At 44.6% G+C, this 24,054-nt stretch overlaps 4 protein-coding genes and 1 long non-coding RNA gene across 7 annotated transcripts; 3 read left to right on the top strand and 2 right to left on the bottom strand.

Annotated features, from left to right (window-relative positions):
* Positions 1 to 469: 469 nt before the first annotated feature.
* Positions 470 to 8,041, top strand: LOC105279029 (multiple epidermal growth factor-like domains protein 6). 2 transcript variants are annotated; one of them, XM_011338562.2, is made up of 4 exons: positions 470 to 1,221; positions 6,539 to 6,676; positions 6,857 to 6,988; positions 7,088 to 8,041. In XM_011338562.2, the coding sequence occupies exons 1-4, from the start codon at positions 1,173 to 1,175 to the stop codon at positions 7,150 to 7,152; spliced, it is 384 nt and encodes a 127-aa protein (XP_011336864.1). In that variant the 5' UTR covers positions 470 to 1,172; the 3' UTR covers positions 7,153 to 8,041. The 2 variants fall into 2 exon arrangements, with proteins under 2 accessions (XP_011336864.1, XP_011336863.1); XM_011338561.2 differs by having other exon boundaries at positions 6,536 to 6,676.
* LOC105279037 (cold shock domain-containing protein E1) lies at positions 7,691 to 14,945 on the bottom strand. The gene is made up of 11 exons (XM_011338570.3): positions 14,851 to 14,945; positions 12,215 to 13,645; positions 11,946 to 12,122; positions 11,650 to 11,840; positions 11,352 to 11,562; positions 11,041 to 11,270; positions 10,666 to 10,927; positions 10,355 to 10,582; positions 10,058 to 10,269; positions 9,392 to 9,979; positions 7,691 to 9,310 (listed from the first exon to the last, which is right to left on the bottom strand). The coding sequence occupies exons 2-11, from the start codon at positions 12,605 to 12,607 to the stop codon at positions 9,142 to 9,144; spliced, it is 2,661 nt and encodes an 886-aa protein (XP_011336872.1). The 5' UTR covers positions 12,608 to 13,645; positions 14,851 to 14,945; the 3' UTR covers positions 7,691 to 9,141.
* Positions 14,946 to 15,733: 788 nt separating this feature from the next.
* On the bottom strand, positions 15,734 to 17,841 carry LOC105279035 (ataxin-3). Of its 2 annotated transcripts, none has more exons than XM_011338568.3 (5): positions 17,654 to 17,841; positions 17,389 to 17,553; positions 17,025 to 17,161; positions 16,768 to 16,922; positions 15,734 to 16,642 (listed from the first exon to the last, which is right to left on the bottom strand). In XM_011338568.3, the coding sequence occupies exons 1-5, from the start codon at positions 17,675 to 17,677 to the stop codon at positions 16,056 to 16,058; spliced, it is 1,068 nt and encodes a 355-aa protein (XP_011336870.1). In that variant the 5' UTR covers positions 17,678 to 17,841; the 3' UTR covers positions 15,734 to 16,055. The 2 variants fall into 2 exon arrangements, with proteins under 2 accessions (XP_011336870.1, XP_011336869.1); XM_011338567.2 differs by having other exon boundaries at positions 15,734 to 16,690; positions 17,654 to 17,839.
* A 269-nt stretch (positions 17,842 to 18,110) lies between these two features.
* Positions 18,111 to 18,708, top strand: LOC109610949. The gene is made up of 2 exons (XR_003407030.1): positions 18,111 to 18,185; positions 18,529 to 18,708. It is a non-coding gene; the product is annotated as an uncharacterized LOC109610949 (long non-coding RNA).
* A 1,287-nt stretch (positions 18,709 to 19,995) lies between these two features.
* On the top strand, positions 19,996 to 23,078 carry LOC105279036 (ubiquitin-conjugating enzyme E2 W). The gene is made up of 4 exons (XM_020031530.2): positions 19,996 to 20,298; positions 21,004 to 21,354; positions 21,449 to 21,524; positions 21,620 to 23,078. The coding sequence occupies exons 1-4, from the start codon at positions 20,254 to 20,256 to the stop codon at positions 21,631 to 21,633; spliced, it is 486 nt and encodes a 161-aa protein (XP_019887089.2). The 5' UTR covers positions 19,996 to 20,253; the 3' UTR covers positions 21,634 to 23,078.
* Positions 23,079 to 24,054: the final 976 nt, after the last annotated feature.

Raw genomic sequence — 24,054 nt, 5'->3', positions numbered from 1 at the left:
ATTGGTGAGCATTCTCCTGCCTCCAAATTTCATCCAAACTGAAAAATTGAAATATTTTCTCGTTATTTATGAATTCCCATCGTCGATGAACCTTTAATATTCATAAAAACATTAAGTTAAACAATTATTTTTGCATGAAAAAGTTCAAAAACTTTGCCTAAAAATCGTACTTTTGTGTTCTAAGCTCCACCATTTTGGCACTTTTCAACTTTTTTCTTCTCTCTTTGGTTCATCGACGATGGGAATTCATAAATAACGAGAACATATTTCAATTTTTCAGTTTAGACGAAATTTGGAGGCAGGAGAATGCTCACCAATTTGCAATGCCGGCGACGCGGCTGCACTAAGATTTCTCCAGGACGACCTCTACAAGCGATATATTCAAATCAAAAAATATTTTTTTTATCTTTAAACATGTACTAATAAATGCATAAAAGTTTTATAATGATCCGCTGTATAGTTTCTCCAAAAACAATTCGTAAAATATACCTTATTTTCAGCGTTCTAAAGCAGGCTCCCCCCTTAAAGCTTTGCCAGACGCGGCGAATAATTTTTCACCTGCACGTGATTTTCTTCAGGCAGAGAGTTAACGTTAATCTAAAGTTACGCAAATTTATTTAAATATTAAACTGTCTAATAAGAAATATTGCACGGTTTCGAATTCTTCTAACCCGTGCAAGCCCGTGAATAAGCAATCTCCCGCTCTATCGAAGCTTTACAGAGTAGCAGAGAAAAATTGCACGATTTCGTGTTCCGTAAGATCGTCTCGGGGCATCGCTACGAGTCGGCGACCATCCAGCTGCACCCCACGCATGGTTTCCCGGCCGCGATGAACCGGAGCCGGGATTCGCCTCCAGCTAGCAGCCGACGACAGTTTGTTGCCACGAGTCGGCGAGTTCGGTCGGCTCGGCCGCTGCATCCTCGTTGCAGCGCGGTCTCCAGTTACTCCCTCGCAGAGCACGCGTGCGAAGAGAGGACCGCCCTGACCCCGCGTGTCCCCCTCGACCTTTGACACCCAGCCCGCGAGACGGACGAGAGCCTACCTCGGCGGGCGCCGAGCGGTCGACGATCTCTCCTCCGAGAGCTCTCCTCTTGCGGATTATCGCCGTCGACGATATCCCGCGCGGGATTCTTCAGCGTCCCTCGTGTCCCGCCTCCCCCGGAAGATCATCATGCTACCGAGATTGACGCTGTCGGCTGCGCTGCTGCTTTTAACAATAGGTACGATGTGTCAGAATATTGAGAATCTCAAACGGCTAATTATGTAGATTAGAGAATTGAATATACACATTAATTAGATATTTACAATATTTAAAATAGACTTTTTTTTCAAAGTAAATAAATAAATTTACATATACTTTTAAATTCGCGTCACGGAACTCGAGAGTTTTAATTCCGCACTTTGAAAATAACTTGAAATAAAGAAATTCGATTACAATCGATAAAATAATCGACTGGTTCGACATATTTCTCGAATCGTTCAGGAAACATTTTATGGAACGGAAATCTCGGGCTCTCGCGAGACGAGAAGGGCGGTATTGTCTGCGAGTGACCTGTCAACGTCTAACGCATAATAAACACTTTAACGTTTTGTTAGTTGTTGTCGAAGACTAAATTTAGCTCTTCTGAGAATCCGTGTGTCGAAAACATATAAAATACAATTTAGAATTCCCGAAAAAAAGCTGCAGTAATTTTATAAATTTAATAAATATATTTAATAAATATTCTAATTATAATGTTAATTACATGTATAATCACCGAAGAGAGAAGATAATTATTTGCTTGAGGAGCTATTAATATTAATCACATTAATAATTTATAATATTGTACACATAGAAACTCAAGGATGAAAGAACTCGTGTAGAATGCAACCGTTACATTATACAAGAATTATATTATCGAATTCAACGTGCTGGTAACTGCTTTTACCGCTGACTCGGGAGAAACACCGAAGCCATTCTGAGACGCTCTGTAGTCTTATCAGCTCGGAGATATTAGGGACAACGTTTCTCCTAGCTGAAAACTTGAGCTTACTTTTATCTAATCAAATTACATGCAAGTTAGAACTCCGCGGTGTTTCTTTTTCTATCATTATTTTTTGTCCGCAATATCATCACGTCCACAGTCTCCATATCTTTTTCCTCTGTTTGCATAGGAACGTGTCTCCCAAGTTCCATTAATATTTTTACATAAGCCACGTCAAAAAATAAGTAAGATTTTAACGCGCGCGTATAATAATACTTCTCAATATTCCTTAAAATTCATCTCCCGCGCAATAAGAAGCAACGAGACACGCATGAAGCCCTCACTCTCGGTGCTTTCTGAGTAATCAAACGATAAACCCGCCGCGGTACCGATAGCGAATGGTCGCTGTCAATGATGAAAACGTCCCACACACGCCACCCTTTCCGATGATTGTCCGTCACGACGAACCGTCGTATCGTATTCGTAATTAACGATTACCCTCCTTGAATGAATCGAAACGGAGAAACGCGCACGCACACGCCCGCGCACGCTCGAGGAAATAAAAGCAAAAACTTTCGAGCGCGCAAGTGCATCGCCGCAAGTGCGGGGATCGCGAGGCCGAGGGTCTAAACGAATCTAAAAATCGATCGGCCCACGCGCACGCGGTATCGTCTATCTCGTGAAACACTTATCAATTTGGACAAGTGGGAAGTGCAGCCGACCGCATCCGGCACAAACATTAGCCTCCGTGCGTGCTATCTTCCCCGGGGTAAATAAACCGTAGATATGTTCACTCCGCGCTACCGTAGTACGTTCACCTAAAAATAATGCAAACGATTAGTTTATATAGAGCAAATATATAGACTGCAGCCCCGCGTATAGACCAGCGCCTATTAGCGCCCCCGATAGCGCGCACGTAGGCGATTAATAATAGAAACTGAAGCGCAACGGGGTGCATCGGGGGGCTTCGGTATTTTCAAACCGGAGCACGAGTGTCCTCTTCATCCAAAAAAAGAAAAAATAAAGAAATGAAAATATTGGGTTGGCCAAAAAGTAATTGCGTTTTTTTCCAATAGATGGACATACATGTCTTGAAATGTAACTAACTTCATTCTAAACCGCAAATTCATTATGTAGGTTAACAACTCACGGTTCAAGTTTGTTTTACAAAAAGAAAGTACACGATTTCGTTAACAATTGTTTCTTTGCCGTCCATTTCAAAATGGAAAATCAAAAAGAACATTTTCCTCATATTTTGTTTTATTACTTCCGAAAAGGGAAAAACGCTGTGCGAGCTCATAAAAAGTTATCTGATGTATATGGCGAAGATGCTTAAAACTGCGGCAGTGTCAAAATTGGTTTACTAAATTTCGATCTGCAGATTTTAATGTGAAAGATGCACCACGCTCAGGAAGACCAATCGAAATTGATGATGACAAAATAAAGACACTGATCGATTCCAATCGGCGTTTAACGACACGAGAGATTGCTGAGAATCTTAACATATCGAAATCGAGTGTTGAAAACCATTCAAAACGACTTGGATACATTAGTAAGCTCGATATTTGGGTAGCACATGAGCTCAAAGAAATTCATCTCACTAAGCGTATTGACGTCTGCGATTCTCTTTTGAAACGTGAGGAAAATGATCGATTTTTGAAACGTATGATAACAGGCGACGAAAAATCGATCGTCTACAACAACGTCAAACGAAAAAGATGGTGGAGCAAGCGCGATGAACCTGCTCAAAGCACTTGAAAAGCAGATATTCACCAAAGAAAGATTATGCTGTCAGTCTGGTGGGACTTTAAAGGTATTGTGTATTTTGAGCTGCTTGCAAGGAATCGAACCATTAATTCAGACGTATACTGTCGTCAACTGGATAAATTAAATGATGCCATCAAACAGAAACGTTGAGAATTGGTGAATCGCAAAGGTGTTGTGTTTCACCATGATAACGCTAGACCACGTACAAGTTTGGTCACTCGTGAAAAATTGTTGCAGCTTGGATGGGACGTGTTACCACATCCACCATATTCGCCAGACCTGGCACCATCAGATTACCATTTGTTTCGTTCTTTGCAAAACGCCTTGAATGGTAAAACCTTGACTGCTGATGAGGATATCAAATCGTTCTTGTAATTGTTTTTTGCTGAAAAAGATAAGAACTGTTTTGAGCGCGGAATCATGAAGTTGCCTGAAAAATGGCAAAAGATAATCAAACAAAATGGACAATATATTGTTTAATAAAGTTTTTGCTTCCCATGAAAAATTCGTCTTTTATTTATATAAAAAAACGCAATTACTTTTTGGCCAACCCAATATATGGCGAAGATGTTTTAAAACTGCGGCAGTGTCAAAATTGGGTTACTAAATTTCGATCTGGAGATTTTAATGTGAAAGATGCACCACGCTCAGGAAGACCAATCGAAATTGATGATGACAAAATAAAGACACTGATCGATTCCAATCGGCGTTTAACGACACGAGAGATTGCTGAGAATCTTAACATATCGAAATCGAGTGTTGAAAACCATTCAAAACGACTTGGATACATTAGTAAGCTCGATATTTGGGTAGCACATGAGCTCAAAGAAATTCATCTCACTAAGCGTATTGACGTCTGCGATTCTCTTTTGAAACGTGAGGAAAATGATCGATTTTTGAAACGTATGATAACAGGCGACGAAAAATCGATCGTCTACAACAACGTCAAACGAAAAAGATGGTGGAGCAAGCGCGATGAACCTGCTCAAAGCACTTGAAAAGCAAAGCAGATATTCACCAAAGAAAGATTATGCTGTCAGTCTGGTGGACTTTAAAGGTATTGTGTATTTTGAGCTGCTTGCAAGGAATCGAACCATTAATTCAGACGTATACTGTCGTCAACTGGATAAATTAAATGATGCCATCAAACAGAAACGTTGAGAATTGGTGAATCGCAAAGGTGTTGTGTTTCACCATGATAACGCTAGACCACGTACAAGTTTGGTCACTCGTGAAAAATTGTTGCAGCTTGGATGGGACGTGTTACCACATCCACCATATTCGCCAGACCTGGCACCATCAGATTACCATTTGTTTCGTTCTTTGCAAAACGCCTTGAATGGTAAAACCTTGACTGCTGATGAGGATATCAAATCGTTCTTGTAATTGTTTTTTGCTGAAAAAGATAAGAACTGTTTTGAGCGCGGAATCATGAAGTTGCCTGAAAAATGGCAAAAGATAATCAAACAAAATGGACAATATATTGTTTAATAAAGTTTTTGTTTCCCATGAAAAATTCGCCTTTTATTTATATAAAAAAACGCAATTACTTTTTGGCCAACCCAATATATGGCGAAGATGTTTTAAAACTGCGGCAGTGTCAAAATTGGTTTACTAAATTTCGATCTGCAGATTTTAATGTGAAAGATGCACCACGCTCAGGAAGACCAATCGAAATTGATGATGACAAAATAAAGACACTGATCGATTCCAATCGGCGTTTAACGACACGAGAGATTGCTGAGAATCTTAACATATCGAAATCGAGTGTTGAAAACCATTCAAAACGACTTGGATACATTAGTAAGCTCGATATTTGGGTAGCACATGAGCTCAAAGAAATTCATCTCACTAAGCGTATTGACATCTGCGATTCTCTTTTGAAACGTGAGGAAAATGATCGATTTTTGAAACGTATGATAACAGGCGACGAAAAATCGATCGTCTACAACAACGTCAAACGAAAAAGATGGTGGAGCAAGCGCGATGAACCTGCTCAAAGCACTTGAAAAGCAGATATTCACCAAAGAAAGATTATGCTGTCAGTCTGGTGGGACTTTAAAGGTATTGTGTATTTTGAGCTGCTTGCAAGGAATCGAACCATTAATTCAGACGTATACTGTCGTCAACTGGATAAATTAAATGATGCCATCAAACAGAAACGTTGAGAATTGGTGAATCGCAAAGGTGTTGTGTTTCACCATGATAACGCTAGACCACGTACAAGTTTGGTCACTCGTGAAAAATTGTTGCAGCTTGGATGGGACGTGTTACCACATCCACCATATTCGCCAGACCTGGCACCATCAGATTACCATTTGTTTCGTTCTTTGCAAAACGCCTTGAATGGTAAAACCTTGACTGCTGATGAGGATATCAAATCGTTCTTGTAATTGTTTTTTGCTGAAAAAGATAAGAACTGTTTTGAGCGCGGAATCATGAAGTTGCCTGAAAAATGGCAAAAGATAATCAAACAAAATGGACAATATATTGTTTAATAAAGTTTTTGCTTCCCATGAAAAATTCGTCTTTTATTTATATAAAAAAAACGCAATTACTTTTTGGCCAACCCAATATATATTAGTGGAATATATATTTATTTTGCGACTTACCGAAAGCTCTTTCTTAGTCGAAAATCGTATCTTCATTGAGCAGAAATCGATTCCAATCAATCGAAGACTGTAGTAAGAAGATATACCTGTTCGCTGAGATTTTAGGGTATTCTATGTGAGCTTCATTTAATTCCTCGTTCAAGTAATTTAAGCGTCGCAGCCTGCGATTAACGGGAAGCCTCTTCTGCCAGCAGTTGCACTCTCCGAAGGATGCGAACTGGACCAGATGCGATACGGATGCCGCATCTACAACGCGCAGTGCAGCTGCGGCTACGGCTGCAAGTCGGAATACAGATACGACGACAGTGATGATTGCAAGCTGGCGCTCAGAGGTAAACGTATGACGAATGATTCTTCTATCTGTGCAATAATAAATGGACAATGTGTGTTTTTTACAGGCTTCTTTTTTTCTCAAGAATCGAGAGTCAGGCTCGATATAAAATGTCCGCTAGTTCATTTAATTATTCTCGAATAATTATAATTAATTAATAATTATAATTCTCCGGTTGCAGGAAGACGTAGCGACATATGCTATCGCTCGAAGCCTTGCCGGAACAGAGGTTCCTGCTCCCAAATATCGACGGAGCCCGGATTCAAGTGTCGCTGCGAGGGCACCGGATTCTACGGCACTTACTGCGAGACACGTTAGTATATATCTCGAAAAGAATTTCGGTTTATCTCGCGCAACGTGGGTATTATTCGATGAAGAAATGAACGATGCTTGATTAATCGATATGTTACAGCCTGTCCACGACCGGACGATTTACTCCTGCAAGGACAATTCCCTTACGAATGCGTCGTAATCTAAACTGGAATCTGCCTGCTTACTCCCTGATCTGAAATTCCAATTTCAAGGCTCATTTTAAAATATGTTACACACGAAAGGGGGACACGCGTTTCACGCAACAGTATATTTACACATCTTTGTACATACATAATAAAAACTGACGAGGTATATGCGCCGCCAGATCATTTCCCGCCTTCTGCATATTGTTCAGAATCAGTTTAGGGCGATGTCTTCGTCCCTAGCGTTTGCGAAGGTATCTCGTATTAATTAATTGATAAAAGTCGCTACACTGTTATATATCGCGGAGGGAATACAACTTATACTGTGCAATTGTCGATCGTCGAACCAGCTGCGCTGATCGATCGAACGAAAACCTCTGGTACTCTAAGGCCAGACAAAGCCCCAATATTCTGTTGTGCAATTCTTGAATATATCTTTATTTTATTTCCCATCATTTTCAACGTGATCTCGCGAAAGAGACGAAAGCGACTACGAACGGTGACTCGGCAGTTTTAATAGTGTAATCCCTGTGATCTTACAAAAGGCAGATGTACTTCGATGCTTTCACTGTTTATTCATCAATAATTTTACAATATGTATGCACATGATGTGTTGGATCCATGAGTTTCGAAACAAGCGCTTAGTTTGTATCGTGCTTGTGTTGTTTTTTTTTACGTACTTTACTCTTACTTCTTACGTTATTTTTTTCCTCTCACAATATTCTCTACAATAATGCCACATTTATCTTCGCTTACCTCGAATGGCAAAACTTACAAAACGTGACCTCTTACTCTTTACATAGGTATTGTTTTTTTTGTTTTTTTTTGTTTGTAACTTCCATTGCTGCATGTCCACAGAATCCGTAATACTAATTTGATTTTACAACACGAGACTGCATCAGAGGAACTTAACGACATGTATATTTATATATATATATATAATATATATTTATATATATATTATCTAAGACAAACATTGTTGGCCAGGTCGTAACTTCCTTTCCTTTACAAATTCATAGACACTATGTTCAACAGAGAATCGACTCGGTTACCATAATTTAATTTATTTTATGACAAAAAACGTATCTTGCTTCCTTAATAACACGATAAAAACCATACAGACAATTTCGAGAAGGAAACTGTAACATGTAAGGTTGCTCTTCAATTTAACGATTTAACCAATAAATCTCCACGTTGCCTGTAAATTCTGCGTTCTCTCCCTTTACCTATTGTACATTTTACATTACGACATTACGCAATAGATAAAAAAAAAAACGAGCGATTCAAAGAAAAAAATCGTATAAAAAAAAACGTGTAAGTATATATATATATATATTTCCTTTCGTTCTCATAATTCAGGACAGATATCGTCTTAAAGCATACAAATAGGCAGATTAGCCGACAGTTGCCACCCCCTAAATTCCGGGATACCTATTTTCGTACGTACGTCGTTATCGATCGATCGATCAATCAATCAATCAATCAACAGAACGATCTCTCGATCAAGTTTCTACGAAAATAGGAATTGAAAAATTCCGACGGATCCTACAGGCTATCGACTACGCTCGAGAAAGTAACATCGAATGGGTAGCCTAGCGATTAATTCATCAAGATACGAGACTCGAACTGAAGAAAGAAACCGATCGCGCGCGTGAGGTAAATCTCGAACGTTTTTTTTTTTAAATCCGAGATAATAACAAGACAGATTGATCTCCCCGTTTCCTCTTACCCCTCGTGAGGTGATGAAATGAGTCGTTGTTCTTTTTTTCCTTTTTTTTGTTTTTTACTTTTATATTCTTTCTCGGCCCACGATCACCACCATCCAATTCGAGATTAATATCATTATAATTATTATTGTTGTCACATTAGTCTGAATTTGGCAAATGTTTTTACGATCATGCTTACAATAGTAACTTCGATACCGAAGTGTATGGACTAAAAGAAAAGAGAAACAAATAAATTGTAGATTATAATTTTGGATAATCAATAAACCCCCGTGTCTCATGGCGAGTTACTCTTCTATGGCACCGGGAATATGCCGGCATCTTTCCTGACTGAACCCGCGCGTGCCGTCGGGCCCCTTCGGTTGCCTGACCACGGTCAACTTCGGCCCCGTGTCCTCCATCGATATCGTGCGCAATCGGCTGATCAACCGCTCCGGTCGCTGCTGCACCGCGTCGCTGTTAACGACAAACAAGTTCGCAGAGTACAGTTAGAGAGAGAGAGAGGGAGGACTGACGTCTTGCAAAAGTGAGACTCACCTTAGCCGAGTCACGTTGCACGCCGACGACTTGCCGGTGCGCTGATTGGTGACCAGGACGAACTCCACCTGATCGCCCGGCTGCAACGTCGCGTGGTCTCGCACCTCGCTTATGTGAAAGAACAGCTTCTTACCCTCGTCGACCTCGTAAGCGAGGAAGCCGAAGGGCCCCTTCACCGCGTCGACCGTCGCCCTCCGCTTCTTCCTCACGGCCACGATGTTGCAGGCGTGACCGGCCGAGTCGACCTGCAGCTGCACCGGGTCGCCGGCCTGCAGTAGCTCCCGCTTGTTCGAGAGGCCCATGATCCCGAACTCGTACTCCGGCGTCTCCTCGTCCTCGTTGCTCGCGTTGATCCTGATCAGGCCGGCGTACTCGGCCTGCTCGGGATTCGCGCTGCGCAGCGGCCGCATCACCGTGCCGTCGAGCGCCTCGCTGACCGGTGTCGGCCTGGGGATGCTCCCGCGCGGCACCAGCTTCACGTGATCGGCAGCCACGCAGCCGCCGGAGCCCCTGCCGTTGTTCGAGCTGCTGATCGTGCACTCGATGTCGGCACCTAGCTCCAACGTGCTGGCGTCTCCCTCAAAGTTACTGCAAGAGCGAGAGGTGGGTTTCACCGTGTGCACGGTACTGAAAGGTACGAGAAGGTGCAGGAGGTACGACTCTCACCTGTAGTGAAAAAATATCTCTCTGTCGTGATTCACCGTCTCGATAAAGCCGAATCCGTCCTTCAGCGCGGCGATAAAACCTTGGCAAACCTGTCCGTTGTTGTTTGATTTTTTGTTAACACTTTGGATCTTCTCACCGGCAGCGTTCACTAAACATATGTCCACGGCGACGAGCTCCTTATTTCGCTTCACTTGACAAATATTGAACATCACCTGCAACGAATCGGGGAATCGAAGTTTCTTGTCGAACGAGACATTAATCGGGCTTTATTTATTCGAGCCGCGCGCGCGAATTTACCTTGTCGCCCAATTTTGGAATATGTTTCGGGTCGCAATCTTTCGGGAAGAAAATAATGCTCTTCTGCTGGCCGTAGCTGATCAGGCCGGGCTCGATTAGACTCGTGTCCTGTATTACAGCGCCCGGTATATCCTTCTCTGTAATGGTCTCGAATTTCACCGTACCGGTTGGCAGATGTTTCAGTCTAATGGCATTTTGTCGAGAATTCGAAAACGATGACGAAGGATCCTGCCAGAGAGAAAGAGAAATCACGAATAAAGGGACAGCCTGTTGCTGTTATCGCAGTAAATAAATAAATCGCGTGCGCTTACCTGTACAACGGTAAATTCGACCTCATCGTTCACGCTGATCTCCCTGTCGACGTCGAGAACCTCGTTGAAGTGAAAGAACAGTCGGGGCTCCCGGTCGACGCAACGGATAAAGCCGAACCCGTCCTTGAGAGTCTGTATGGTACCTTGCTCCCGTCTCTCTCCGGAAACGGTGAACGATTCCGGCAGCAACATGATCTCCGTAGCTCTCTTCAGCTGATCCCTCGTGTCCGTTGCGATGCGAAACTGAACCCAGTCTCCGTGCCTGTTGGAAGGGGCGAATTGCAGTATACAAAATTATATTAAAATATATCTCCTGCATAAATCACGTTCGAGTGGCTGAATATTATTCTTCAGCGGCGAGGGGAGGATTCCCACCTGAGAGTAAAGTCTCCCTTTTGATCTTTATCGCCGAACGGTACTTCAACTTCAGAGTGATTGCTGTCCCTGTACTTGATACGTCCGGGTAAGGGATCGTTTTGATGACGAGCGGCGGTGCCCCTCTCCAGGGGCTTCAGCACCTGGCCCTTCACCACCTCGTTGCTGACCTCCTCGAAGACGATCGAGCCGGGCGGCAGCTTCGTAATGTTGCAAGCCACCTCCTTTGCCTGCAACGCGTCGCAGACATCAAAGTTTTTTTTTCTGTTCAGTTAGACTACTCGAGCGGATTTTACTTTCTTCTCGCTTACGTTGCGCGTCTGTATTATAAACTCGACGTCGTCCCCTAGCCTGAGTTCCTCCTTCATGGACTTGGCCTCGCTAAAGTGGAAGAATATCTCCTTGACGACGTCGGCGCGCTCGATGAAGCCGAAGTTCTCCTTCATCGAGCACACCACTCCGCGATAGCGAACCGGATGCGCCGGGTTCTCCAGCCTCACGTTACACGCGCCCAGGTTCCCTCTGGAATTCGCGCGTACGTGCGTGAGAACGTCGCTCGACTTGTTATTACAGCTAGCTAAGCAATTAATCTCCACTTGATTCACGCACCGTTGATTCGTAGCGATCTGAAATGACACTTTATCACCAGCGCGCAAAGTGACGTTGCCCTCGACGTCGTCTTTGGTATACGGCAGGAAGAAGCACTCCCCTCGGTTCTCGTAGCTGATACGCCCCTGCGAATCGCCACTCGCTTGCAATTCCGTCGTCACGTTACCGATGCATCGTTGATCGCCCAACGCCTGCGAGAAGCAAGAAGGCATTACCATACCACATATTCACCTCGAGACTTCTTGCCGCTAGATTTCTTGCCGCCGCATTATTAATATAATAATTATTCCACCAACCACTGGAGCTATTTTGCTGACGGTGCTGGCAATGGGCTTGCCCGTTCGCCGGTCGTAGGTCATCTCGAACTCTACCGGGTCTCCAATTTTCAAATGCTCAATGTTACCACTAAATTGGCTAAAATGAAAAAACAGTCTTGCCTGTCTTTCGCAGCACTGTATGAATCCGTAAGAGTGCTGTTGGAAACAAAAAGGTTCAGATCATGTGCACGTTTCAGTCAGTTTTATATAATTCCCTCGACCTCCGCGTTCCTCCGGAGGATACTCACCAGCAGTTTCTCGATTATGCCGGTCTCCCGCGTCCCCTGATTCGCGGACTGATCCTGGTAGCTGGAATTGTTGGTGGCGGGCTCGCCGGTGTAACCGGCGCTCGCGTCCATGCTGGTGAAGTCGAACGGGAATCTCGTGGCGCCGTTCCTCGGCGAGGACTGCGCCCCGGGATAACTGCCGTAGTTGGTGGTCGAATTCTTGCCGCACCCGGGCGGTGAGCCCATATAGTGATCACCGCTGTAGTTGGTGCCATTCCGATAATTGTTGCTCATCGACTGGTGAGATCCCGTTATGGCTTTCGGGGTTGATATAGCCATCGACTTGTAGTCAAGTATTGCTGGGTCAGAGTTCATGATTGGCGGCTGGAACGTTTTCCACTGAGGATTGGACATTGTCTTCTCGATTCGCGCAGTGTGTACTTATGTGTGTGTGTATAATATTTATGTATAATTTAATTTCTCCCTTTTTTTTGCCTCTTCCTCTTCCAAAAAACGATTACTTAATTCCCCTCTCTCTCTTTGTCTGTTTCTGTTTCTCTTTCTCTCTCGCTCTCGTGTTCGCACTTCTGCGTTTCACCGCAATATATATACTTATATTTAGAAATTTTTAGTCTTTCTCAATTATTTAAGTGTTAACATAGATATCACAGAACGGTTCTTGGTACCTTATATCTTTGTTCACTATTATAATGTTACAAGAACTTAATGAAGAGAGGGAAGAGTGGTTCCTTGAAATGCCGCAGAGATGCAGGCTGCTTCGTGACCAGGAAGTGGAAGTAAAGGGGGTCTCTTCAAAGTATATATCCTAACGCACGTATTTATCGTGAATTATTTATCGAGAGAGTAGCCACGAGTAGCTCGACACAAACTTGGCACTCGTTTAAACGCAGATAAGGGGGTGTTCTCTATCAACCAAGCAGCAGCGGCGGCAACAACAGCGGCAGAATCTCAGCCGCGATCACAATCACGATCACTGTACTTTAGCTCACCTATCTCTTGCTCACAAGGCTTGTTGTTGTTGTTGTACACGATATACAAATGAACGGTGTAGTTAATGCTGATTTCTGACTTAATGCAAGTACAAAACCTTAGCACACCATACACTGTCAATACTTTCCATAGGTATATGCTTGAATATTATAATAACAACCGTTTGATAGATACTCAAATTTTTAGCGTACGTTCGAACAACTGTGCTTCCTTTTAAACACATCAGTCGTCCCTTTTACAAAAGGAGATAAATCAAAAACATAGGAGATTTAAAGGATTGAAATGTTGACGTTAAAATCCTCAGATGTCTTCAATGCGTGCTGAGCCTGATTGTGTTCTTCCGATATTTCTATATAGTGGCGTTTCCTTCTTCAGCTTTTAAATGTGAAATTTACAATGAGCCTTGGTTTCAGAAGTGTCCTAAACTAACAATGACACAAGCTGCAAAAAAAAAGAGAGAGAGTAGTTACAACGAGGTGCCATTTCGCACACTGAAATATGGTCAAAGTGCAATTGCTCGAGGATTGCAAAATATATAACGTTAAACTGACGTTGATTCGCATTTTTTAACGAACTCTGAAATGCTCATTAAATTTATTTTTCACATACAAGGAAAAGAATTGTACGGAAATCATTCATGAAATGGGACAAAGAGTACAGCAACAGATGGCCAAGTCACTGTACATTGCGCAACGCGTGCCAGAGAGCGTTAATAAAAGAAAACAATGCTCGCGAACACCTTTCATCTCGATATTGTTATTAATCGCGACAATTGCATTGACAAAAATAAAAAAATACGCACACAGGTTGAGCAAACTTTACGAATCAATTAACTGAGTGTACCGTATATAGGTTATTTATCCTCGCGGCAAGATAAAGGATAGATTAACGCGAGATTTCCGAAGCCGTTCGGCGAACAGCGAGCGGCAAAATAATTACGCGCTTATTTATAGCGCGGTACGCGCGAGCGAGCGGCGAGGAACGCGCTCGTCCCGATAATCTGACAGTTTGACATTGACTCGGTGCGCTGCCAAACACGCGGTTTTGTCGTTACGCGTGTCCGCCACATGATTCACCGAAGAGTTGCATCGAACGCGCACGTACTCGTCATCACCCACCACGTACCCGCGACACGTTTCGCCGTGTCGACCAATACATCGAAAGACGGTCACGACCCTCGGACTGGCCGCGCGTTGCCGCGACCTTACCGATCCTCGTTATCATCGGCGAAGATCGGCGGAAAAGATGCGCGAATCGCGCGAAATGTCCGCGAAACTCGCGAGCGCACGGCCGAGCGCGATATCGAGTGCGACGTGCGCGACGATCGCACGCGCGCGGCGATCCCGTCCATCTCTTTATCGGAGTGCGGCTCTCCGCGGCGGCGGGGCGGCCGCGATCGAGCATTCATCACGCGCGCGTGCTCGCCGCGAGTTTTTACGCGAGGTTCTGATTTTTTTATGAGGTCGCGGACCGCCTTATCTCGCCGCGGCGCCGCGGGCCACGACGCGCTCCGGTTCGCGATCCCGCTCGCGCCGCCGAGCCCGCGGACGATCGCGGTGGGTCGCGGATACGCGCCGATTCCGGCCGCACGTGCTCCTACGCAAAGCTCGCGGGCGTACGACGTCGAGAAGTTTTGCGAGACTCACCACGACACAGCACAGCACTGACGACATGCCGCCATGTTGAATGTCAACACTCGGCCACGGTGTACACAGCGGCATCGTAATCTTTCGACACCTCGCACGGCGAAACGCGCATGCGTCGAATAGAGAGGCTGCCTAGTAACGTCATCTCGATTCCTCGCTCAATTTCTCGTTCGATCCCTCGCCTCTTCATCCCCTTTCGCGGCATTTAGAACTCGGTTATCGAACGGTAAACGCTCAAAATTTTAATTGTGAAATTCGCTCGATCGTTTGACGGCATAGACGTATAATATATAGACCGCGCATTCGGCTTGGAAAGGCGTCACAGATTGAAAAGAGTCAGCATGCTTTGGATCACCATTCTGTCTTTGTCTAACAATGCAGAGTGGGGATCCCTTCTCGACAGTTCTCTATGCTGTTTCCCCACTCGAAGGGAGGGCGTCTCTCCCACTACGCGTCATTAGAAGAAGACAGAATGGTGATCGTACAGAGGCTTTCTCTTTCTATTCCGTGACGCGCTCTAACTGTGGGAGACATAGGACCGCGCGGTCTATATATTATACGTCTATGTTTGACGGTGAAAAATTTACCCGCCACGTTTCTGCGGTCACGAGAAACAACGGAGGCGGGACTAGAATTACTAGGAATTGTCACTAACCCTAGTAAATTGCATTTCCAAGGAACTCCGCTGCGAGTCCTCGCCATTTTTCACCGACGAGGAGAGAAGAACGGAAGTTCACGAATAATTCCTCATTTCCTGCTAGTCTAGCTGAATATTTCTGTGAATAAAAAAAACCATTCCACTCGCGGACGATGTTACTGTCGCACAAGTCACGCGTAATTACGCTCTTCGGATCGGAAATTAATTAATAGATCAACATCCGAGTTCGCTGCTCAATCCTGTTTTCCTTTTTTTATTCCGAGAACGATTAGTATAACAAAATTGTGTGTGTGAGGGGGGGATAGGAGGCGTTCCGATAACTTTGGCTCCTCGGCGACACACCTTTAGTCAATTTTTCACGAATAGAAACGAGACACTTCTATTATCGTTACAACATTAGTATACAAAGTGACGTGCCTTCCCGAGCTCAACTATTCGATCATATATAATTTACAACGTAGCGGTCAGTTTAGTAGAAGAAGTAGACAATTTGTGCAGAAAGAGAGAGAGAGAGAGAGAGAGAGATAGATAGAATTTGCGCTTATTGTTAAGTGTTCAGTTTCGCGGGGGCCTCGCCACTGGGCGTCCTCGCGTACATGCTGAAGTGGTTCAACCGACGCCAGCGTAGATCCTCGGGGTCGGGGGTGGGTGGGGCAGTCACGCACTCGAGGCTCAGCTGCAGCGCCCGTCTCAGCTCGTCGTCCTCGTCGTCCGCGTTGTCGACCGGGGACGACGCGAGGTGCGAGGCCTTCTCGTCGGTGTGTAGGTCCAGTCGCAGCTGCAAATTCTTGTCTACGTCCTCCTCGCTGTTCTGCAGGCTCATCTGCAGGGCCTTGGCCAATTGCACGTTCTCGTCCTCCTCCTCCTCCTCGTCGCTCTCCTCCTCCAGCCGGATCGGTATTATCCTCTCGCGCGGCCTGGTGGGCGCGGTGGGCAGCTCGAGCTCCGACGAGGCGCAGCCGCTGCCGCTCGCGCAGGACGACTGCGGCACCTTCACCTCGCCCATCGCGAGCGCGGCCTTGAGGACATCGTCCTCCGCCTTGGTGCCCAGGCGGTAACCCGCGGACGACGTGTCCTTCGGCGCTGAACTCGCGCTGCTTTTCGCGACTATTGGATTTTTCAGGAGAACATCTTCTGCAGGGCATTGTGGAAATGTACCGATAACAATAAAGATAGAATAACCTATAACAAAACGAGCGTTGAGTATCACGTTGATCGCTACTGCACCGTTAGCTTTGTCGTTACCTGGCGGTTCTTACCTTCTTGCAACAATTGAGCTAAAAACATTGCGAGATAAGTGTCCGATATAAGCTGCGGTCCGCTCAGCATCGAGTTTAGATTGAACCACTGGTTTCCGAGCTTCCTTATCGTGAACCAATGTCCCTTGTAATTACAAATGTACGCCCTCATCCGTCTGAAAGTTACAGCATTATTTACGATTCATTTCTACGAGAGTGTCGTGAGCGAAGCTACAATACAAATACAAGTGAGCCTGAACGAATTAACAATAACCTACGAAGGATCATTCTGTGCCATTAGAGCTGTCGGTTCCGTGCTGTTGTACGGGACCAGTTCTAAGCCCCAGACTTTCAACGCGCTGCTGATAACTTGGACTGAAAAGTATCCACTGTCGTCCATGTTTCCAGACGGTTGCTAAAGACACAAGAAGCAGTTTTTCTTGAAACGCATCACTTGATATTCTCTCTCTCTCTCTCTCTCTGGGCAGACATTAAATAGGAAGGCCAAACTTGTGCGTCAACACTAAGGACGCATTGCTCTCGACGATAGTCGAGCTACGTCGCGGCGGCGAGCGACGTTCTCGTTAACAAGTATCGCGAGTATACGTGCGGCCCGAGCAATGCCCGAGACGTCGCGTTTACCTCGAGGAACAGCTTGTAATCCTCGCTGTCGACGCCCGACTCGGCCATCCGGATCCTCTCCTCCTCGTCCATCTGGTGGCCGAAGTTCGCCAGGTCTACGGCATTAAAGTACGGTCCCTGCAGGAGCGCGTTCAGGCAATGCTGGGCGCACAGGTATCCCTCTTGCTGCGAAACATCGCCAGAGCGTGAGCGACATCCCGTCGTCTCCGCGGGGAGGGGACACCCGTCAGGCTTTAATTAGCGGCGTCGCAGCGCGACATTTTACCTTCTCGTGGAATATACTCTCCATCTCGCACGGCCTGCTCGTCGTGTCCCGCAGCGTATGCACACACAGGCAGATCCGCGCGCGTCAGCCGCGCAACAATCACCGCAACGTCGTCGTAACGCTCCTCCGCCGATTTCGCCGCGCGAACGTCATCCGCGAAAATATTTTTTTCCGCCGCGACCATAGACGCGCGACGTAGCTGAGATGACGGCCGTGCCGCGACGAGTCACCGCGATCTTAGTCACTAGTCCCTAGTCACCAGGAGATCTCACTAATCGCGCGGACCAATGAGGGTGCCGTTACATGGAGCGTAACTTGCGTAAGCGTAACCTGCGTAACCTAGTAATTTTATAGAAGTTACTATACCTCTTACGCCTAGTTAGTTTACGCTTTCTACGCCAGTTGTCAATTACGCCGATCCAATTTCTGGTGGAAAATACGCTAAATGCATGTGTGTGACAGTGTGTGTGTGTATCCTTTTTTGACTCGCGATCGCCGTGCCAAAATTTCTGAAAAAATGGATCAAATTCGGGTAATTTAAGAAATGCATCTAAATTCTATAAAGGACTATATTCGCAGCTCACTTTTATCAATAAATGCGCGTATTTATTTATGATATTCTATAATATATGTAACGTGAACTATATACTAAATGCATGCATTTATCATAAAAGTGAGCTGAGAATATGGACCAAAATTTAAATAATGCATTTAATTACTTGGATATAAATCAGTACATCGGTTGCATAGTATGACAAAAGAATTTCAATTTATGTCCGATAACTATGGTATATTCATTTGCATGTCTGGACTATTTTCAACAGCTTACTGCAGCTTATACATTTTCACTTATGTATTTCCTTTTTAAAATACAGCATAAATGTGGATATTGTGGGTGGCTCTTTAGCTTCACCACAAATTTTATTGATCATTAGTGCTTCAAGCAGTACGTTGAAGGAGAAGACCACATCAGCATCGATGAAAACCATATCGTAACAATAAGTATAATTTGTTGGCAAGAACCGCTAATACAAGATTAGAATCCATGTTTAAGAGATTCCAGGTTTTTTGTACTAGACACGCGTCGTCAACCAGTCAACCACTCCGTATATTTTATTTAGGTTATTTCACGCATACCCGTACATACATTACACACATATATTACGCTTCAACACATTCTTACATCAAAGTATCTATTTCACATGACGCGTATTTAGCAATACGCTTAAATAATAACAACCAATCGATTTATTTCTGTTGTATTGTACAACAGAAGTCCTGATCCGTTATTGGTCAGGCTTGTTACGCTTTATGCGCATTTAAGGGGAAGCTGGAGTTGCTAGTGAACTATTTTTTCACTATAGTGATGGTAATTGCAGTTTCGAAAATTCTCTTTATTGCTTGTGCAGAATAAAAAATCCTTTTCCACAAATAAAGTATAGATAGAAAGAAAGTCCGCTCTACAGGACTTTATACTCAAAATGGAAAAAAGTTAAAAACTTGCATTTGTCTTTTCTAACTTTTTTTCATTTTGAATATAAAATCCTGTAGAGCGGACTTTCTTTCTATCTATACTTCATTTGTGGAAAAGGATTTTTTATTCTGCACAAGCAATAAAGAGAATTTTCGAAACTGCAATTACCATCGCTATAGTGAAAAAATAGTTCACTAGCAACTTCAGCTTCCCCTTAACGCAAAGTACGCGCCATGTAAAATGGAATTTTCAGAATAGCGTACATTCTAGTAATTTACTAGAATACGCAGTGTGCCTATTCTAGCTACTCACTAGGTTACTGGGGTTACGCTTACGCAAGTTACGCGTAAGCGTAACGGCACCCTGAGGTACGCGGGCTTGTCTAGTGAATTCACGCACGCTGGTGATTTTCATCGCGATCGATCCCTAGACTCTTCGGATTACCCAATTCAAAACTATAAAACGCGGATACGATTCTCGCACGCGTTTTCGCACTTGATATTTCCGATTCGAACGTATTTTTTGTACTTGAAAATTGAAAGTTGAAGTACATTATTTACGACACGCTTGCGGAATTAAAATTATCGAAGTTCAGTTCGTGAAACGCGAATAAAACTATCTCGCTTCTATTTTGCTGCGGCACGCCGCAAATCCGCATCTTGAGATCTGCATCTAACGTAAAGCATTCTTTTTATTCCCGGATATTACAATTATATTCGCGCGTCAAGATCGATCATCGCGATAATCGTTTATCTCATTACAGTAAATTCCATTGTCGTCGAGTACCGTTGTACATACTACCGTGCACGCGTGTGTATTGTATATGTGGCTACGTGTGCGTGTGCGCGCGATACGTGCATGACGATCGTGCGCTTTACACCTCGCGACTGCTCGCTACCGCTGCAGCTGTCAACGCTGTCACAGTCGGGTTCCGAGAGCTCCGCGCGATCGTGAGACCGCCGTCCTGCTTCCTCGCCTCCTCCAGAAGCGCCTCCTCCTCCGGTGCGATTAAAGACGGATCCGTGCGGAAAAAATGCGAGCCGCTGGCCCGAGGCGGACGCACCTCTCCTGAACGCGCTGGCACGCGAGTAACCACCGCCGCGATAAGCTGCGGTTATGTTTTTCGATGGAGAACGGTCTGACGACAATGGCGGCGACGTCCCCGTCGAAGGTAACGTTCGCTTCCACGTTTCCGCGCTCTCTCTTCGCGCGCGTGCCGCACAAGTGCGGGCGCGGAACGGCGATCCGTGAACGCGCTCGCACTTGCTCGGTAAAAACACCGAAAAGTCGTTCTCGTTTTCCGCGCCTGCGGCACGATCGAGTGTGCCTCTAATGGACGTGCACGCTCGCGAGACACAAAATGTATGATCGCGCTTGAAACGTCCGCGGGCGTTTTTCTCGGGCGACGTGATCGTCACTCGACGTGGTCGTTCACGGCGAGTGCCTCGAATTGCCGGTCGCAACGGCCGCGGACCGTCGAGTCTCGCGTCGTGTCACGATTATTTGTATCCCGCGATATTTACGGAAACGCACACGATCAGTGCTCGACCTTTTCTCCCGTCATTTATTGAATCATCATTGCCCCGTGGATAAATTGATCTCATTATTCCGTTCCTCCGAGTTAATTACTTCCGCGGATTATTTATTTAAAAATAGAAACGACTGTAAGAGTTCTTGAACTGGGACGTAATGTCCATAAGTCGTCTATAGGCTCGCCTATAGGCAACGTATAAAAGATTCTTGACGAGGATATATCACACGTACGTGTGTGTGTGTGTGTGTGTGTGTGTTATAACGTACTTCTTCAAGCCGATACTTCCTACGCGAAAGCGTTCAAAGTTCACGATAAACGATTACCGTGTTTGGTATTCCACAGCGGAGACTTCAGAAAGAGTTGATGTCGCTGATACGTGAACCTCCACCAGGCGTGCACGTGGACGGGGAACTAGCCGGGCAGAACCTGACGCAATGGATCGTCCACATGGAGGGTGCGAAAGGCACGCTGTACGAGGGCGAGCAGTTCCAGCTGCAATTTAAATTCAGCTCCAAGTACCCGTTCGACTCGCCGGAGGTGACCTTCATCGGTGGCAATATTCCCGTGCACCCGCACGTTTACAGCAACGGGCACATCTGCCTGTCCATACTGACGGAGGATTGGTCGCCCGCCCTCAGCGTGCAGAGCATCTGCCTGAGCATCGTCTCGATGCTGAGCAGCTGTAAGGAGAAGGTAAAGCGGCTGGTCGCCTTTAATATCGAGTCTTGGAAAATTAAACTAAATGTTATAACACGTTATAAAATATAAATTATATTTTATAATGCAGAAGAGGCCACCCGACAATACATTCTACGTGAAAACCTGCAATAAGAATCCAAAAAAAACCAAATGGTGGTATCACGGTAAGAGCAACTGTTTTACACAATACCCTCAATATCTCTGATTAAGATTGAAATTAAAACAATTTTAAAATTCGACACGTCTTTCCACTCGCCAGATGACAGCGTTTAACGTTCGAGGTTGCGCGGAGGAGGGGATCTTACCGACCCGTCGCGTGAGACTGCGTTGGACCAAGTAGGATAACATCCGAACGGGAATCATCCTCGTTGCGTTAAATAAATTAATCGGAGTTCGACTGTTACGACAATTACGCAGCATGACTTTGTGACGTAGCGGGGCGAATTAGACGCGTCAGTTTAAGAAGGGAGGAAAAAAAACAAGGCTACAACCTACTTACTACTACAGATAGAGTTAATAATGTGAACTGTGCAAGTTGTTTAATCATAAATTATTATGCAATGTTATCGAACGAGAAAGTGGTGCGTATTATATATTATATAGTTAAAAATAGGATCGTCCGTCACCGAATCGTCGGATCGATCGATCGATCGCACCACGGGAGGGCGGGCGGAATATATTAATTATTTATTAAGATATTAATATATAAAACGCGCGAGGTTTCCCTCTCTTTCTATATACATATATATTTCTCTCTCCCTCTTGTTACGTAAAAATCGTACGCGAAAATACATTTAGGAGCCGTGAAAAAAATAAAATAAAACCTGCTGCATATCGTTGTGTGCGTAATAACACTCGCCGCGTTATTTTTGATGATGAAAACTTCCCCCGACAGTTGTATCGTTCATCCTTATCAAATAGATCATGACGCCATCACGAGGGCGGAGCGTGTCTCATTGAAGATACCTGGTGATAAGTGTTACTCGAATGAATTAGCCGCGTGCAATATATCCCTTTATCGTTTAAGGATTTTCGGAGGAGCGCGAGAGAACGCTCCTTCGGCGCTGCTACTTTGAATGTTTCTTGCATATTGCGCTCCTATCGCTGTATCCTCCTTTGAAATAATTTCATTTACTCGTTTCTCTTGTTAGATCGCTTGAGGCTATCTCTTAGGTATTGTTGGTTGATAAGATGTATCTAAAACAATTGTGTCGGGGGAGAGAGGCCCTCTTTCAAGTACTCTCTCTCTCTCTCTCTGCCTGTGTGTATCGATTTCGATGACGCTAGCATTTGTTAAGCACAGCACGACGGTAATCTTGAGTTTTAGGTACGTGCAATGTATTGTTGCCGTCTTCAACTTACTCTATGCCTCTCACTCTTAATAAACTTGCATTCGAAAGTAAAGGTTTAACAAGTTCGTCAAGTGTTATTTCATCAAAACGAAAGTAGAATGGACGGTAATCGAGACAATACGTGTATACACGTACACGTGTGCGTATCCGAGATTAATTATTAATTAATACCGCCGCGCATTATCACGTGTATCAATAAATAGAGTGTGTCAACGATTGGCGTAGGATCTATACCGATGTTCATCATATATTTTTATGTCACATGAGATTATACTGTTTTATGCTAGCAAGGTTTTTTTTATACATTTATTGAAAATGTGAGTTGTATAATGCTGACGTGATATTAAATATCTTAATAATTTTTAATCCTTTCCCAGTCACTGATTTATTCCCCCCTGGACACTGCTACTTTACAATGACAATCATTACTTTAGCCTCAGTAATTCGAGCTTGATAAAAAAAATAATTACAATAATCAGATCAAATTATCGCGGCGACTTGTCGATCAATGGAATTGAGCGATTTAATTCGCGCAGAGGCGACTGATATTAATATTCCGATTAAATTAATTATCGAGCTCTCATCGAACTCGTTCGCTATGAAACCTTTGGTCACGCACGCTCTCGCATTTTCCGTGCTTTGTCTCTCTTCCGCGTCTCGCGTTTTTTCTAAGAGAATTCTCTTTTGTCGAATGCCAAAAACACCTCGACGCCTCGACATTCTGAGAAAAGATTTTAGCTGCTCGTTCCAGGTAGCTTCGCGATTAGGCGTTCCCGGAAAATCATCGCCGGGGAGTAATTCAACGCGGCCGCGTTTGTTGTTTGGGTGTGATGCATGTAGCGTATATAATGGTATATACAGGGTGTCCTAGAATTGTGTATGAATCGCTCGTGAGCGGTTAGAACGCATCGAACTGAGAAGAAAAGTCCTTTACCGTTTTGAAAGTTTCGCAATAGTTAACGACTTATTAATTATTAAAAATCGCTATATTAGTCCGGCCTACCGCCGAATGCAAGCGCGCGGCGAGATGCGACCGCCTAGAGATCGAGGTTGCTAGGCGAGCGGAGAATTGTTTATTACAAGTCGCTCTTGCTTAGCCATTGCCACTTGTAATAAACAATTCTCCGCTCGCCTAGCAACCTCGATCTCTAGGCGGTCGCATCTCGCCGCGCGCTTGCATTCGGCGGTAGGCCGGACTAACATAGCGATTTTTAATAATTAATAACTCGTTAACTATTGCGAAAATTTCAAAACGGTAAAGGACTTTTCTTCTCAGTTCGATGCGTTCTAACCGCTCACGAGCGCTTCATACACAATTCTGGGACACCCTGTATATGCCATA

Source organism: Ooceraea biroi, chromosome 9, assembly GCF_003672135.1.
Source record: "Ooceraea biroi isolate clonal line C1 chromosome 9, Obir_v5.4, whole genome shotgun sequence".
NCBI classification, from domain to species: Eukaryota; Metazoa; Arthropoda; class Insecta; order Hymenoptera; family Formicidae; genus Ooceraea; species Ooceraea biroi.
The sequence above is the reverse complement of the archived record's forward strand: the minus strand, read 5'-3'. Positions and strand labels throughout refer to the sequence as shown.